Genomic DNA, 13,086 nt, shown 5'->3' with positions numbered 1-13,086 from the left:
ACAGCTCACGTCCACAGACCTAACCAAGCAAGGTCTGCCTGCACGTCAGCCTTTCAAAGACCCCAAAAAGGAAAGCAATACATCACTTGCAATCAGGGAAATGCAAATCAAAACTACCATGAGATACCATCTTACACCAGTGAGAATGGCACATATTAAAAAAACTAGCAACAACAAATGTTGGCGAGGGTGTGGAGAAAAAGGAACTCTTCTGCACCGTTGGTGGGAGTGCAAACTGGTCCAACCACTATGGAGAGCTGTGTGGAGATTTCTGGACCTACTAAACATAGAGCTTCCATAGGATCCAGCAACTCCACTCCTAGGTATTTACCCAGAGGACACAGAAACATCCATTCCAAAGAGCACCTGCACCCCTCTGTTTATAGCAGCACTGTTGACAATAGCTAAGCTTTGGAAACAGCCCAAATGCCCAAAAATAGATGACTGGATCAAGAAGATGTGGTACATATACACCATGGAATATTACTCAGCATTCAAAAAAGATAAACTCATGCAATTTGCAGCAACATGGATGGCGCTGGAAGGGATCATGCTCAGTGAAATAAGCCAAAAAGAAAAAGAAAAATACCGGATGGTCTCACTCATAGCAGGGATCTAGAAAACTTAAATAAGGGACCAGGAAAATGAATAACTATAAGAAAGTGAAAATCAAAATCAACAAAAACTATGAACCAGAGACACTTTTTGGGGAGTGGGGGGCGGGAGGGGAGGGATTGGGGTCAGAATGGGGGGATTGCAATTGTATGGGGAATATAAAAATAAAATTTATTAATTAAAAAAAAGAAAGAAAATGCATACATTGTGCAAAATGAAAAATGATGTAAAAAATATATAAAATAAAACCAAAAAAATAAGAAAAAAAAAAAAGAAATACCCACATGGCGAAGCAGACCTCTCCTGTCTTGCCTGCTGCTCCCCTCATCAGTGTACTTCAGTCAATCTGCCTGTTCTGTTCCCCACTCTGTCTCTGGTGTATCCTCTCAGCCCCCATTTATCTGGCCTGTACCCAGCTCTTATGCATAAATAAATAAACAAATCTTTAAAAAAAAAAAAAAAAGGAAAGCAAGGACTGGAGGGCAGGGCTGGGAGGAGAAGATATCACCAGACTCCCCTTGTCTGGGCACCTGTCCACAGAGCCTTGGACCTTAGAGCTCTGACAATACTGGAGTAGGTCTGGTGGAAGCAGGAGGCAGGTAGAGACAGACCGCCTCATCAGATGGCAGGGGTGGGGTCAAGTCTCAGGCAGATGAAACATTTGAATGAAAACCTATGCCCGAACACATGACTCAGCTCAGTCCTGTCCCAGACCCTCATCTCCCTTGGAGTAAAACCCAAAGCGCTAAGCATGACCCAAGAGCCCTGTGCTAGCTGGCACCCACCATCTCTCACCAATCTCATGCTGTGCTCTGCCTCCTTCGGGTTCCAGTTACAGCAAAACACTCGACCACAGGGCCTTGGCACGTGGCTCTCCCATGGCTCAAATGTGGTCTCTAGAGAAGCTTTCCCTGACACCCGCTCCCACACCCTTTAATATCCTGTCGCTTAATTTCTGAGATACAAAGTTAGCTACTGTTGGGCCTCCCCGGTGGCACAGCAGTTGAGTGCTGGGTTGCGAAGCTGCCCGCAGCCTCTGCAGCACAGGTTCGATCCCCGGCTGCCTGACGAGGGTCCCACATGGCGCGCAGACCTCTCCTGCCGCCCGCTGCTCCCCTCAGCAGTGTACTTCGGTCCTTCTGCCTGCTCTGCTCCCCGCTCTGGCTCTGGTGAATTCTCTCACCCTCCCGCGCTTCTGACTGTACCCAGTGCTTGTATAAATAAATAAATGAATGAAAAATATAAATAAAATAAAACTTTAAAAAAAAAGTTAGCTACTGTTGAGGTGTCTTATGTTAGATGGCAGGGAATGAGAGAAAAAAAAGAAAACAGAAAAATGCTTAGTGGAAATACAAATATAATAAACATTCATAAGGAAATAGTCTTTGTCACTAAAACTGGCCACAGCGGTACTTACAATCACTGTCTTCCATCCAATGACTGTTCCGTGTTCTCTTTGCCCTCAGCAAGCACCTCATTTGTCTTGGGTCCTTCCCAGGGTGGTGGTGAAGGTGCTGGGGCACATAGTAGGCCTCCCAACACTATTTATTGAATACACGAGGGCGAGGCTGGTCTACACATCTCAGGAAGTAGAAGACAGGAGTCAGTCTTTGTTTGATGAGGACTGACTTTCAAAAATTGTCCTTGCAAGAAAACTGCCGTTTACCACCCACATCAGAGAATCTTCTCTGGTCAGTTTTCAGTTCCCAAGAGGCTGGACACGCCAAAAACTGTCACTCTGGCTGAATCTGAGGACTTCCCTGACTCAGTTTCCCCACATCGTGTCGGCTGGGGCTGCACAAGTGGCTCTGTCCCAACTGGCGGAGGAGGAGGGCTCAGACGCCAGCAGGCAGAGGGAAGTAGAAGACTCCCTTGGGAGTCTGCACACCTCCTTCCTCAAGGCCTCCCTCCGGATAACATTTTCCAATGTGCTCACCAGTGCCTCTAACAAGGCCCAGGGGGCCCGGGGCTGCCACGGGGTTCCTCCCGGTCCCGAGAGCACAGCATTCTTCCTGCGGATCTGGATGTTGAACTCTGCAGGGGCGTCTCCCCAAGCTTGTGAGGTGGCCCAGGGCAACCAGGCCCAGTCTGGAACATACACTCCAAGCTGGGCTTCCTGCAGGTGCGGCCTCAGTCCTCACCAGCCCAGACTTACACCCCAAAGAGGCACCCTGCTCTCTGAGGATGGGAAAGGATCTGTTTGCTGCTGTTGGAGCCCCAGCACCGGCACCTGGTCCTGTGAGCACGTGACACGTGGGTGCCGAATGGTGATGGAGGCAGCTGACAAGATGGGCAGCAGCTGGAGGCTGGTGGGCACCTTGAGCCAGTAGGTCTTGCTTCTGCCCCTCAGTGGCTCGGTGAACTCAGACCACTCACTGGGGTTCAGAGGTTCTGATTCTCCATCTGAAAATACCGTCTGTCTCACCCGTGGTTTAAATGCCGTGACGTGACCGTGTTGACAGCCGGGCCAGCGGCTGCAGGAGCTCCACAAACCCACAAAAGTGCAGATGGGGGCTGTAAGGGGCCAGGACTGGACGCGGTGCAGGTTTTCTGATCCCATGCAGACCAGGTAAAGGAGGACTCAGAGTCCTCAGTGGTTTTGCAGGTCTTTTATTGGGGTTCAGCGGGTATATGGCAGGCAGGGGTGCTGGCTGGGGGGCTGGGAGGCTGGCAGACCTCCCAGCCCCCAGCAAGTCTTCACTCTATCTGGGCTCTCTGGCCTTCTCTGCTTCTGCTTCGGCTTCTCGTTCAGGTTCTGCTGCTGCTGCTGCTGCTTCTGGAGTCCCCCCGTGACGCCGCCCTTAAAAAGCACAGTCTCAGCCCAGGTGAATCCCATCTACCTATGCCCACACCCTATTCCAGGTGCCCGCCATCAGGCATGCATTCAGGACAAGGATCCATCATCTATCCTGATGGCGGAAGGGCAGAAAAGCCTGATATTTTCTTTACCCTACAGGGGCACAGCTTGCCAGCGGTGCCCTTGTGGAGTCAGAGGTCCCTATGGGGCCTCCATGGGGTCTCTTCCCCAAACACAGTTCCCCCTCACCCCATGCTCCCCAACACCTCCAGTCACATCGGGTCCCCGCAGAAGGACCCAGACAGAGGGCAACCAAAGGAGCAGAATCTTTGTATTTGGGCTTATTACAGGACTTGGCTTACGTGAGTGGGGGGCCGGCTAAGAAGGTCCAAGGTCTGTGGGGCAGGCAGGCAGAAAGGGAAGCTGGGGGCAGGCTGAAACCCACAAACACCAGTGGAAGCCGGGACCGAGGGCCCAGTCCCTAGCAGGGAAGACTCAGCCATCTCTTAAAGGGCTTCCAGCTGGCTGAGGCGGGTCCACCGAGGATCATCGCCATCACGTTGTCAGCTGATTAGGAACTTGAATCACATGCACAAACCCCTTGCAGCAGCACCTGGATTAGTGTGTGAGCCCTGGGAGATGCGTAGTGGATGCTGCCAGAGGCTGGGGCCTCCCTATGTTGCCCAGCTCTCAGGAGACTCACTTGTTACCCGCTGCGCAGAAGCAGTCTTCAAGGGGAGTCTGGGGGATGCAGTGCAGGGGATGCAGCCCAGATAAGCCACCACAAAGCTGTCACATAGCCCATTGGCCTACACCTTGTAAGATGAGGTCGCCACGATCAGGTGCCCCTTGACCTGGGATGTGTGTGGACCTGACTCTCCCACGTCCTCACCAGAGTGAGTTTGATAAGGAGCATGAGTTTGATAAGGAGAAGGAGGAGAGTTTTCATTTCTGGTTGATGCTACTGTCATTAGCCACTTTTATATGAGGAAACGGAAGGCTGAAGTAACACGCCAGGGTCGGCCCAACTGACCAGCAGCTCCCTGCAGCGTGAGTCCAGAAGCCTGTGCACTCTCTGCTGCTCTGTGCCATCTTTTACCGATATTGGCCATAAGGCCAGGTTTACACAAAGACCTGCCTGTGGGCTTCAGAAGGAGGAGAACAATTGGCTGGGAAAGCAACATCAAGTCACATGATTTTTGAAGGAGGCTGATAACACAAATGTGGTAATGGAGAAGAGTCACATTGCACAGACTCTGTGGAGGAGGGTTAGACCATCCTTATCAAAATCGCAGAGACACACACTCACTGTCCACGGGCCAGATCTAGCCACATTACGGGAGCCCAGCTCACCTCACACAGCTGTTTGTGGCGAGAGAGCCGTCCGAAGACACTCCTTGCAGCAGTGTAAGGAAAATCAAAAACAATAGGAGAGGGGAGTCAGGGATGTAGATACTGACCTGCTATAGAACAGCTCCGTGACTTTGGGAATAAAATAAAATGGGGGCGCTTGTTGGGAGGACCAAAGGGAAAAGGTACGTGAGAGCTCTTTGTGAACGCTGAAATCTGTGCAGATTACACATGAGGAGCATGAGCCAGGGTATCTGTCCCTCCTCAGTCTCGGCAGGCAACAACCAAAGACTGGCTGGTGGCAAGGTTAGTTAGTGACTGTGCTGGTGGAGGAGCAAGAAATTCTCTTAGGGGCATCCCTGGTGGTGCAGGTGGTTGAGTGCAGCGCTGTGAAGCTGTCCCCAGCCTCCGCAGTGCCGGTTCGATCCCCGCCAGCTGTGGAGCAACCCACATAGCACAGCAGACCTCTCCTGTCTGGCCCGCTGCTCCCCTCAGCAGTGTATTTCGTCAGTCTGCCTGTTCTGCTCCCCGCTCTGTCTCTGGTGAATCCTCTCACCCTCCCGCACATCTGGCCTGTACCCCAGTTCTTGTAGAAATAAATAAATTTAAAAAAAAAAGAAAGAAAGGGATTCTCTTAGAGACAAAGACAGAGCATGCTTCCCTGCATCAGAGGCTGGAAAGCATACAACTCAGACTCCTTTGCAGCTAGGGCCCACATGTGACCTAGGCCCACCACGCTGATTCCTGCTTAAACCTGGGAGGAGCAGGGCAGAGGAGGAAAAGAGGTGGAAAGAACTGAGGGAAACGCTAAACCAAGGGAGCTTGTCCCCAGGCTCGGCTGGGGAGGTTTCTAGCGCCTCCTCCTGGACAGAGGCAGCATAGCAGGTGCTTCCACCAGGTCAGGGCTTCAGGCTGCTCCAGGTCTAGCACAGCGAGGGTGCTTCTTGCTTCCTAGTATCACTGCCCCCTATAAAGTTTCTATAAGCTACCTAATATCCTCTAGTAAATTCCTTTCTGCTGACATCAGCCAGAGTGGAATCTGTTGTCCCAGACTGGTATCAGAAGAAATTCCAACGAGAAACCCCGAAGGAAATGAGAGTCTGGGGCTGGTTTACTAAATGAGTTGCATTTCCAGGCAATGGATCGCTGGTGAGCATCAGAAGGCAGGATATGGGTGGTGGACAGCTCGTGGCGGGGAGAGAGTTCCTGCTGTCACTTGAGGGCTCCACAGTCAGGTGTTCGCAGGAAGCGTCTTTGACCACTGAGCAGCTGCTGAAGCAAATCTTTGCAATAAACTTCTATTATGAAAAATTTCAAACAACCTCAAAAATAGAGCACAGTCAAGCCCTGCGCCCCTGACTTCCAGCTACGGCTGCTGGAACTCGCCCGTCCCGATTCACTGGAGTATTCTGAAGCGACTCTAAAGCGCTAGTTCACCCAGAAAGAGTTCAGTGTGCACCTCCAAAAGTTGGTTAAAACATGACCACAAAGCTATCCCATCCTTTCAATGAATCCTAATTTCTTAATACCATCAAATATTCGGTCAGTTTAAATACCCCCAATGGTCTTCTTGCCTTTTTTCCCCGTTTGTTCAAATTGATGTGACTCTTAAATTTCTTTGGATCTCTGGGGCATTTGTTCCACAGAATTTCCCACAGGCCAACACCTTTCAGCTTGCAGGAAAGTTAAAACCTCTATTCCCAACACTCTCTTTCAGCTAAGGTTTCATCAGCCCCAGGGCTTCTCCCAAGCAGATGCAACCACACTGAATTTTCAGGTTGAAGTGAGCTGGGGAGAGGCAGCTCTCCAGGGTGGAACTGGAAACCCTAGTCCTCTGGGGCACCTGTGATGAGGTTCTGGGCCGGAAGTAGGGAGCCAAGCACAGGCAGATGCAGGTTAGGCGTGCTGCCTCTCAGCCACAGTGCTCCAGGCAGTGCCGAAGCCTGGTTCCTTGGCTCTCCCAGGGACCCTGTAAACCACTCTCCCCCTGCAATAGGTCCCTTTAGTTGTCAACTGGCCAAAGAGCATTCTGCAGTGAGAGCAATGGGGAGCGGGGCAGGGCAAAGAATAGCTTCGTTCTGCATAGCCCTGTAGAGTTTACAGAATATGCACTCACAGCACTGGGGGCTCCTAACTACTCCACAGGAGGGCAGGCTTATTCCACCGATGAGCAGAGAGACCCAGCAGCCCAGCCAAGACTCAGTTTTAGGCAGCATCTCAAGACTCATCCCAAATCTTCAGATTCCAGGTCTAACGCTGTTCTCGCTCCCCATCCTGCCTCCCTCTCCTCACAGCTGTCAAATTCACTGCGCAGAGAGAGAAGGGCTAAGATGGCCCCAGGGAAATAAAGCAGCACAGTGAGACGCGGAGTCTGGAGAAAGCCTTCTTACTTGGCTTGAGATGAATCGGCCTCCTCCTCACGTGTCTGCCCAGTGATGTCAGACAAATCTGGGGTCTGAGCACCCCGTGTCTTTCCTTCCAGGCAGTGGGTTAGGAGAGGCAGCCCTCCAGACGAAAGCCTCCCCCCAGCTCTGTCATCAAAGTCCCCCCAGAGTCCCTGATCTAGTGTGTTGGTCTCTGCCCATGGAGCCGGTCAGAGAATAAGGCGCAAGGGTGCTCGGGAGACCCAAGGGTACTGAGGCTTTCCCCAGCACACTCACCCAAGCTGAAGTAGCAGCAGAGGCCTGGGGTTGTCTGGGTGAGAGAAGGGAGGAGCAGGGGGCTCTGAGGGCCTCCCCCCGACCTCACGGACAGTGGCTTTGTTCCTGGGGTCTGAGGCTCATAAATAATGTCCCAGGGGCCGGTGCCCTGGGACTTCTCCAAGGGCGGCTGGCTGACGAGGCAGACTCAGCCGGGGCTGGGCTGGCAGACCCAGCCCAACGCAGTGGGCCGTGACGGGTTTACAGCCAGCCACCGACAGTAGTTACCTCAAATTTATCACCCTTCTACGAGGGCAGCGGGAGCTGCCAGAGGCTGCCAGGGAGCCCATAAATCACTGCGATGGGAAATGCTGTCGGAGGAGCCATCCAGGGGGCCTCCTGCCGGCTCCTCGGGTTACAGTGCTTTCCAGTGGGGGATTTATAGCCCTAGAGCCCGGTGGAGCCAAGTTACCCAAGCCCCCCCCACCCCAGGAGCAAGGAGGGACCACAGGAGCTGAGTCCAGAGAAGGAGGGTCCTGACAATGCGTGTCCCGACCCAGCGCCCAGTCTGCCGGCTGTGTCGTGGCGCAGGGCGCGTATGCCCACCCCGACGGCCTGTCCGCCTCCCGCCTCCCGAGCGAGGCCACTTGCGGCCCAGCCCGGCCTGTGTCCGCGCATGTCTGAGCCCTTTCGGAGTCCATCAGCCAACAGGTGCAGGCATGGGGTGCGGCCGTTTGTCCTTGCACTTGAGCAGTGGGCTGGGGCATGTGTCCGCAAACCAGGACTGCACAGGTGGGCCGGACAGAGGTAGGCGGGACACAGTTAAAGGTAGGGGGTTCCGGGTCCCTGTCCATGGCCACCCGCTGGCGTGAGTGTGGGTGACTAGAGGAGACAGACAAGAGGAAAATAGAGATGCTGGTGGTGTTTACTAAAAGGGATGGATGGAAAGAGACCAAGGAGGGAGAAAGGGCATAAAGCAAGCACCGCCAAGTCTACACGATGTCCCAAATGTGGCCAGAAGGAACGGGAGGCAAAGGGAGGGAGGGGCGCAGAAGCACAGCAGGAAGGACGAGGTGAGGAGGAAGGCGACCCAAGAGGGGAGGAGGCAGCCAAGGAGGCTCCTCAGCCGCTGCAGAGGTGACAGCTGGCTCAACAGCAGGCCCCTCACCCCATGCCCTCTGGCCACAGGCTGGCAGCCTGCCCGAGCCAGCTCCAAGCACAGGAAGTGCCAGGCTGGGCAGGGGTCTGGAAGCAGACTTGCCCCCTGGGCGAGGCTCCCTCGCGTGCGTCCCTCTCGGCGGCCCTGTGTGCCCCATGAGCAGCGCTGATCAAGGGGCAGCCCTCCAGGTGGGACGCGTAGACCCTGGGGGTCAGGAAAAGTCCCCAGGTGCCTTCTGTCCCCCCTTTTCCCATCCTTCACCAGCCGAAATGCTTCCTCCTCCTCAAAGCCTCCAAGACAGCCAGAGTGGCCGCCCCCATGCCTCTTTACTGGGTTTACGTTCAGTGATTTCACACATATAAAAACAACTGACGCCATCGCTGACCTCTGTGGTGGACAGGCGGAAGGCGCCCATGGTCTCCACCGCCCGGGTTGGGCCTTTGTGAGGCCCCCCTCCCTCGGAGTGTGGCAGGACCTGTGACTTGCTTCTAACTAAGCATCAGGCATCCGGGTTTTCTGGCACCCCTGAAACACGGTACTCCCCGGCCTTCTTCAGAATCTTCAAGAACTGTCATCCCGGCAAACCATCCCCCACCCCACTGTCCATCTCCTTGGGCAAACGTGATGGCCAGCTACCAACGCATCACCCCACTTCAAGTGTGGGCTGTGGCAGGACCCCAGAGGCACCCCCAGTCCCTACCTCCCCACTGCACTGTGCAGCAAGGGACAGCAAGGGGTGCCCTTCTTACTAAACTACCTTCTAAGGAGACAAAGGTCCTCATCTATCAACCTGAGCCCCGAAACACAGCGGATCTAACAGCACAGTCTTTCTGCCCATTTCCACCAGAAAGATGATTTTTCCGGGGACCAGAGGATGGGGGTGCCGGCTGGCCAGGACGAAGCTGGGGGGAGAGGCCGGATCCCGCAGTGGACAGGACAACAAAGCTGTCGGCCTGGCGTGGTGGCCATCCTGGGATGCCTCCTCTTGAGCAAAGGTCACACCTGCTGGGCCCATGTGTCCTTTGGTGGAGGGAGACAGGTGCTGTTTGGCACTCATGGGCAGAGCTACGTGCGGGGGCTCCAGCGCAGGAAGAGCACCTTCTCCCTCCCACGCCCCTCAAAGGACCGTAACAGGAAACAGGGGCCTTCGGCAGGTGCGCTGGTTCAGGTTTAAACGTGAAATGAGGTGAAACTGGGCACAAGGAAGGGTCTCCACGGCAGGCAGCCCAAGAGCTGGGGCTTTCCACACAGAGCAGGACTCCAGCCCACTGCTGGAGTATTGGGGTAGGGGAGGGGGCTGCTCTGTCTGGCCTGGAATCCATGCCACCTGCTGACCCCTACCTGTACCCCTACTCCCCTCATCCACGAGGGGACAAAGCTTGTCATTGTGAAAATCGAGGCACAGAGTAGAAAACCCCCGAGCAGGATAACACAGGGAGATAAGTTCTCCCCTAAGTCTCAGTGAGAGGCCCTCCCCGTTGGGGGGGCAAAGGGCAGAGCAGCAGAGCCAGGCAAGCACAGGCACCACACGCAGAACATCTCTACTTCCTCCAAGTTTGGGACAGCCCAGTGTGCCCCCCAGCAGTTTTGGGGACAGAGCAGGGGCTGCGGCTGCCGCCCCGCATTCTCAGCCAGCGCCGAGGCTCCCTACAGAGAAAAAGTCTTCCCCCATCCTTCATGCCAGCTTCCCTCAGCAAAAGGAATAAAACGGCCCACTTATTTTTATCGCTCACAGATTTCCTGGGAAATGGGCTATTAGCTCCCCTAATGTAAAGATAACAGGCTCATCCCCTGGCAATGGCAGGACCCAGCACAGGTGCTCACAGCACTCGCCTGCTGAGGACCAAGGCCTGGGAGCAGGGCAGGGACCCAGCAGGAACCAGGGGCAGGCTGAGACTCCCCCACCCCCAAACCTGTGGTAGTGGCCACAGCCACCCTGGCCCGGCCCTTGGTGCTCGGACCCTGAGTTCCCTCCCTCTCGCTCGCTGGTGGGACACGGGCCGGATGGAGGTAAAGGAAGCGGTGGTTAGGAGCATGGGGGTGAGACCTGCTGGAGCCATGGTTTCTGTCCCTGCTGCCTCTGTCCTTGGCACGAGCTGGCACACGGCAGAGACAGCTCCCCGGGGGGGCAGGGGCAGCTGCCAGCATCCTGGGGGTAGGAGCCGTGGCCTGAGGGTGGAGGAGAAAGAGGCCCTGGAGACCCCGGGGCCAGGAGGTGTGCAGACAGCTAGAGGTGTTGCCTTGGAGGGGGTGCCCAAACCAGGAAGGGGAGGCAGCCCCATGGAGGCCATCAGAGCCCCTTCTGGGGCTGGAGGTAGAGGTGGAATTATTCTGGTTTCAGAAGGGGACCACAGTCCAAGAGTGGACACAGGGGTCCAAACCCTTCCAGTGTCTCTGCCTTTTCAAAAAGGGGTGAGGATGCACCTAAGTCAGCTGGAACTAGTGGGGAGACCCTAGTGAGCACGTAAGGACGAGGCTGGCAGAATCTGAGTGTGCACATGAATAGGACAGGCCAGTTTACTGATCAGTCTTCTCCTTCTCTGGGGGCTCCGAGGCCTCGGCCTCAGCCTCAGCCTCAGCCTCGGCCTCGGCCTCAGCCTCCCTCTCCCCTGCGGGCTCCGCGAACAGCTCCTCAGTCAGGAGGTACTGGGCCAGCTGCTCCAGGTCGCCCAGGCTTATCCTCTGCAGGCGCGCTTCATGCTCCTGCCGCAGTAGCTGCAGCACGGCCTTGGCATCCTGTCGGCTGAAGTGCTTGGCCAGGACCTGGTCCAGGTGGTGCCACAGGGGCTGGCGGGCCTGGGAGGGCGCTGGCTTCTCGGGGGGTCGCATGATGACATTGATGGCGGCATTGGGCCCGATGCCATAGTCAGAGAGAAGCTTGTCATCAGCCAGAATCTGGCCTCGGAAGAGCAGGTGCTGCTGCTCCTCCGGCACCTGCAGCCTCTTGGACACTAACTTCTTCAGCGTGGCCACGCTCTCCTGCCCCGTCACCTTCACGCTGCATCTCCGGCCCAGGAGCAGCTTGACCGTGAGGAACATGGGGTTTGGGAGCAGAATCAGGAGGGATCCATGCTCCAGAGGCTGCCCTGCGGGTTGAGGGCCCTGCAGGAGAAGGCGGCTTCTCCTGTCAGTGGCGGTCTGTGGGGCCAGGAGGCCGCGGTCCAGCGGGCAGCCATTGGCTGGGGTACCGTGATGTCACAATGCTGCGGGGCCCTCTCTTCCAGAACACAATCAGCGAAGTTACAGGGGCATTTCGGGCACAGAGCACGCTTCCTCCAGGTGAGAAGAAAAGGGGGGTGAAGAGGCAAAAAGGAGGGCCAGGACTGGGAGAAACGAGCGCGAGAGCGGGTTAGGGAACAGGAGGGCCCGGAGGGCTGGGGCTGGGGCGGCAGGAGGAAGCAAGTGTGCTGAGTCTTTCCATGCAGGTGCCCTGCCCCAGGGACAGGTGGAGTCATGTTGCTGCTCCGCCCTTGAGTGGATTCTAATCGAGTGAGCAAACATCCATCAGTTGGCTCCTGTCTGTCACCTTATACCCTCTCCCAGGCTGGCTTTCCCAGCAGCGACCCTGGGACAGACTCGGGGCACGTGTTTAGGGGAGACAAGGAAAGAAATCAAAGCTGCATCAATGAGCAAGTTGCCACTGTGGGCAACCGGGAACTTCCAGTGCCACCGGGCACCCCCGGAGCTTCGCAGAACACATTGGGGTTGTGGCATCTGAGAAGCAGAGGCTGGGTCCGTGTGCCAGACTCCTGCCCTGGCCGACGGGCCTGCCACCCCAGGGCCCTGCGGCCCGCACGCGTGCAGAGCGGGCTCCTGTGGAGGGAGGGCCCCGGCGGAGCTGCGGGTGTGGCTGGAGAGGCCGTCGCGTCTTCCGGAGCATGACACCAAGGGGAGAGGGCTGGACTGCAAGGTGGGCATGGCCGTGCTTACTCCTCGCAACCCCATGCGGGCACAGCAAGTCCCTGAGTAACGAGTAACGGTCATTTCAATCAACACTGTCTTGTTATCATCTGGATGAGAAAAGAAAAAATCCGTCCAACGCTGAGCAGCGCATCCCATCGTTGAAGGAGGAGCTGGTTTTGTATCTCTCCTTTGGCTTAAAGTTGCAGCTTCCAATGCCCCTCCAAGGTCCAGGATGGCAAGCGCAGACTGGCGCGGCTGCCGTGTCCTCCACTTGCCTGCGGAGACAGGGGCTCAGCCCAAGCGCCGGCAGCAGGTGTCCTCAGGGTTTCCGTGTAGTGCCTCCCGAGACATCTGGGGGTGCCATCTGTGTGCCAGTACTAAGCAGGCACCCGGGGCCCCAAGGTGAATAAGGAACACTGGGGACCCACCCCCACCCCGCCCTGCTCCCGACCTCTGCTGCATCAGCAGCTTCCACAGCACCAGCTTCTCCAGGTGCACGTTGCTGGAGGTCTCGGGGGTCACGCGTCTGTGCACACACACACAGAAGCCCATGGGGGGGTGTCCACCTTTGAGAAGGGAGCACATGTGGAGAAGACGCGGGTGAAGTCCCACAGCCGGAGGGG

General features: G+C 56.0%; 1 protein-coding gene across 1 annotated transcript; it reads right to left on the bottom strand.

Annotated features, from left to right (window-relative positions):
* Positions 1 to 11,077: 11,077 nt before the first annotated feature.
* On the bottom strand, positions 11,078 to 11,599 carry UBL4B (ubiquitin like 4B; the record flags this gene model as incomplete). The annotated part of the gene is made up of 1 exon (XM_084242453.1): positions 11,078 to 11,599. The coding sequence occupies one exon, from the start codon at positions 11,597 to 11,599 to the stop codon at positions 11,078 to 11,080; it is 522 nt and encodes a 173-aa protein (XP_084098579.1).
* Between the last annotated feature and the right edge of the window lie 1,487 nt (positions 11,600 to 13,086).

The sequence above is a fragment of the Talpa europaea genome (assembly GCF_964194135.1).
Source record: "Talpa europaea genome assembly, chromosome: 9".
Taxonomy (NCBI): domain Eukaryota; kingdom Metazoa; phylum Chordata; class Mammalia; order Eulipotyphla; family Talpidae; genus Talpa; species Talpa europaea.
The sequence above is the reverse complement of the archived record's forward strand: the minus strand, read 5'-3'. Positions and strand labels throughout refer to the sequence as shown.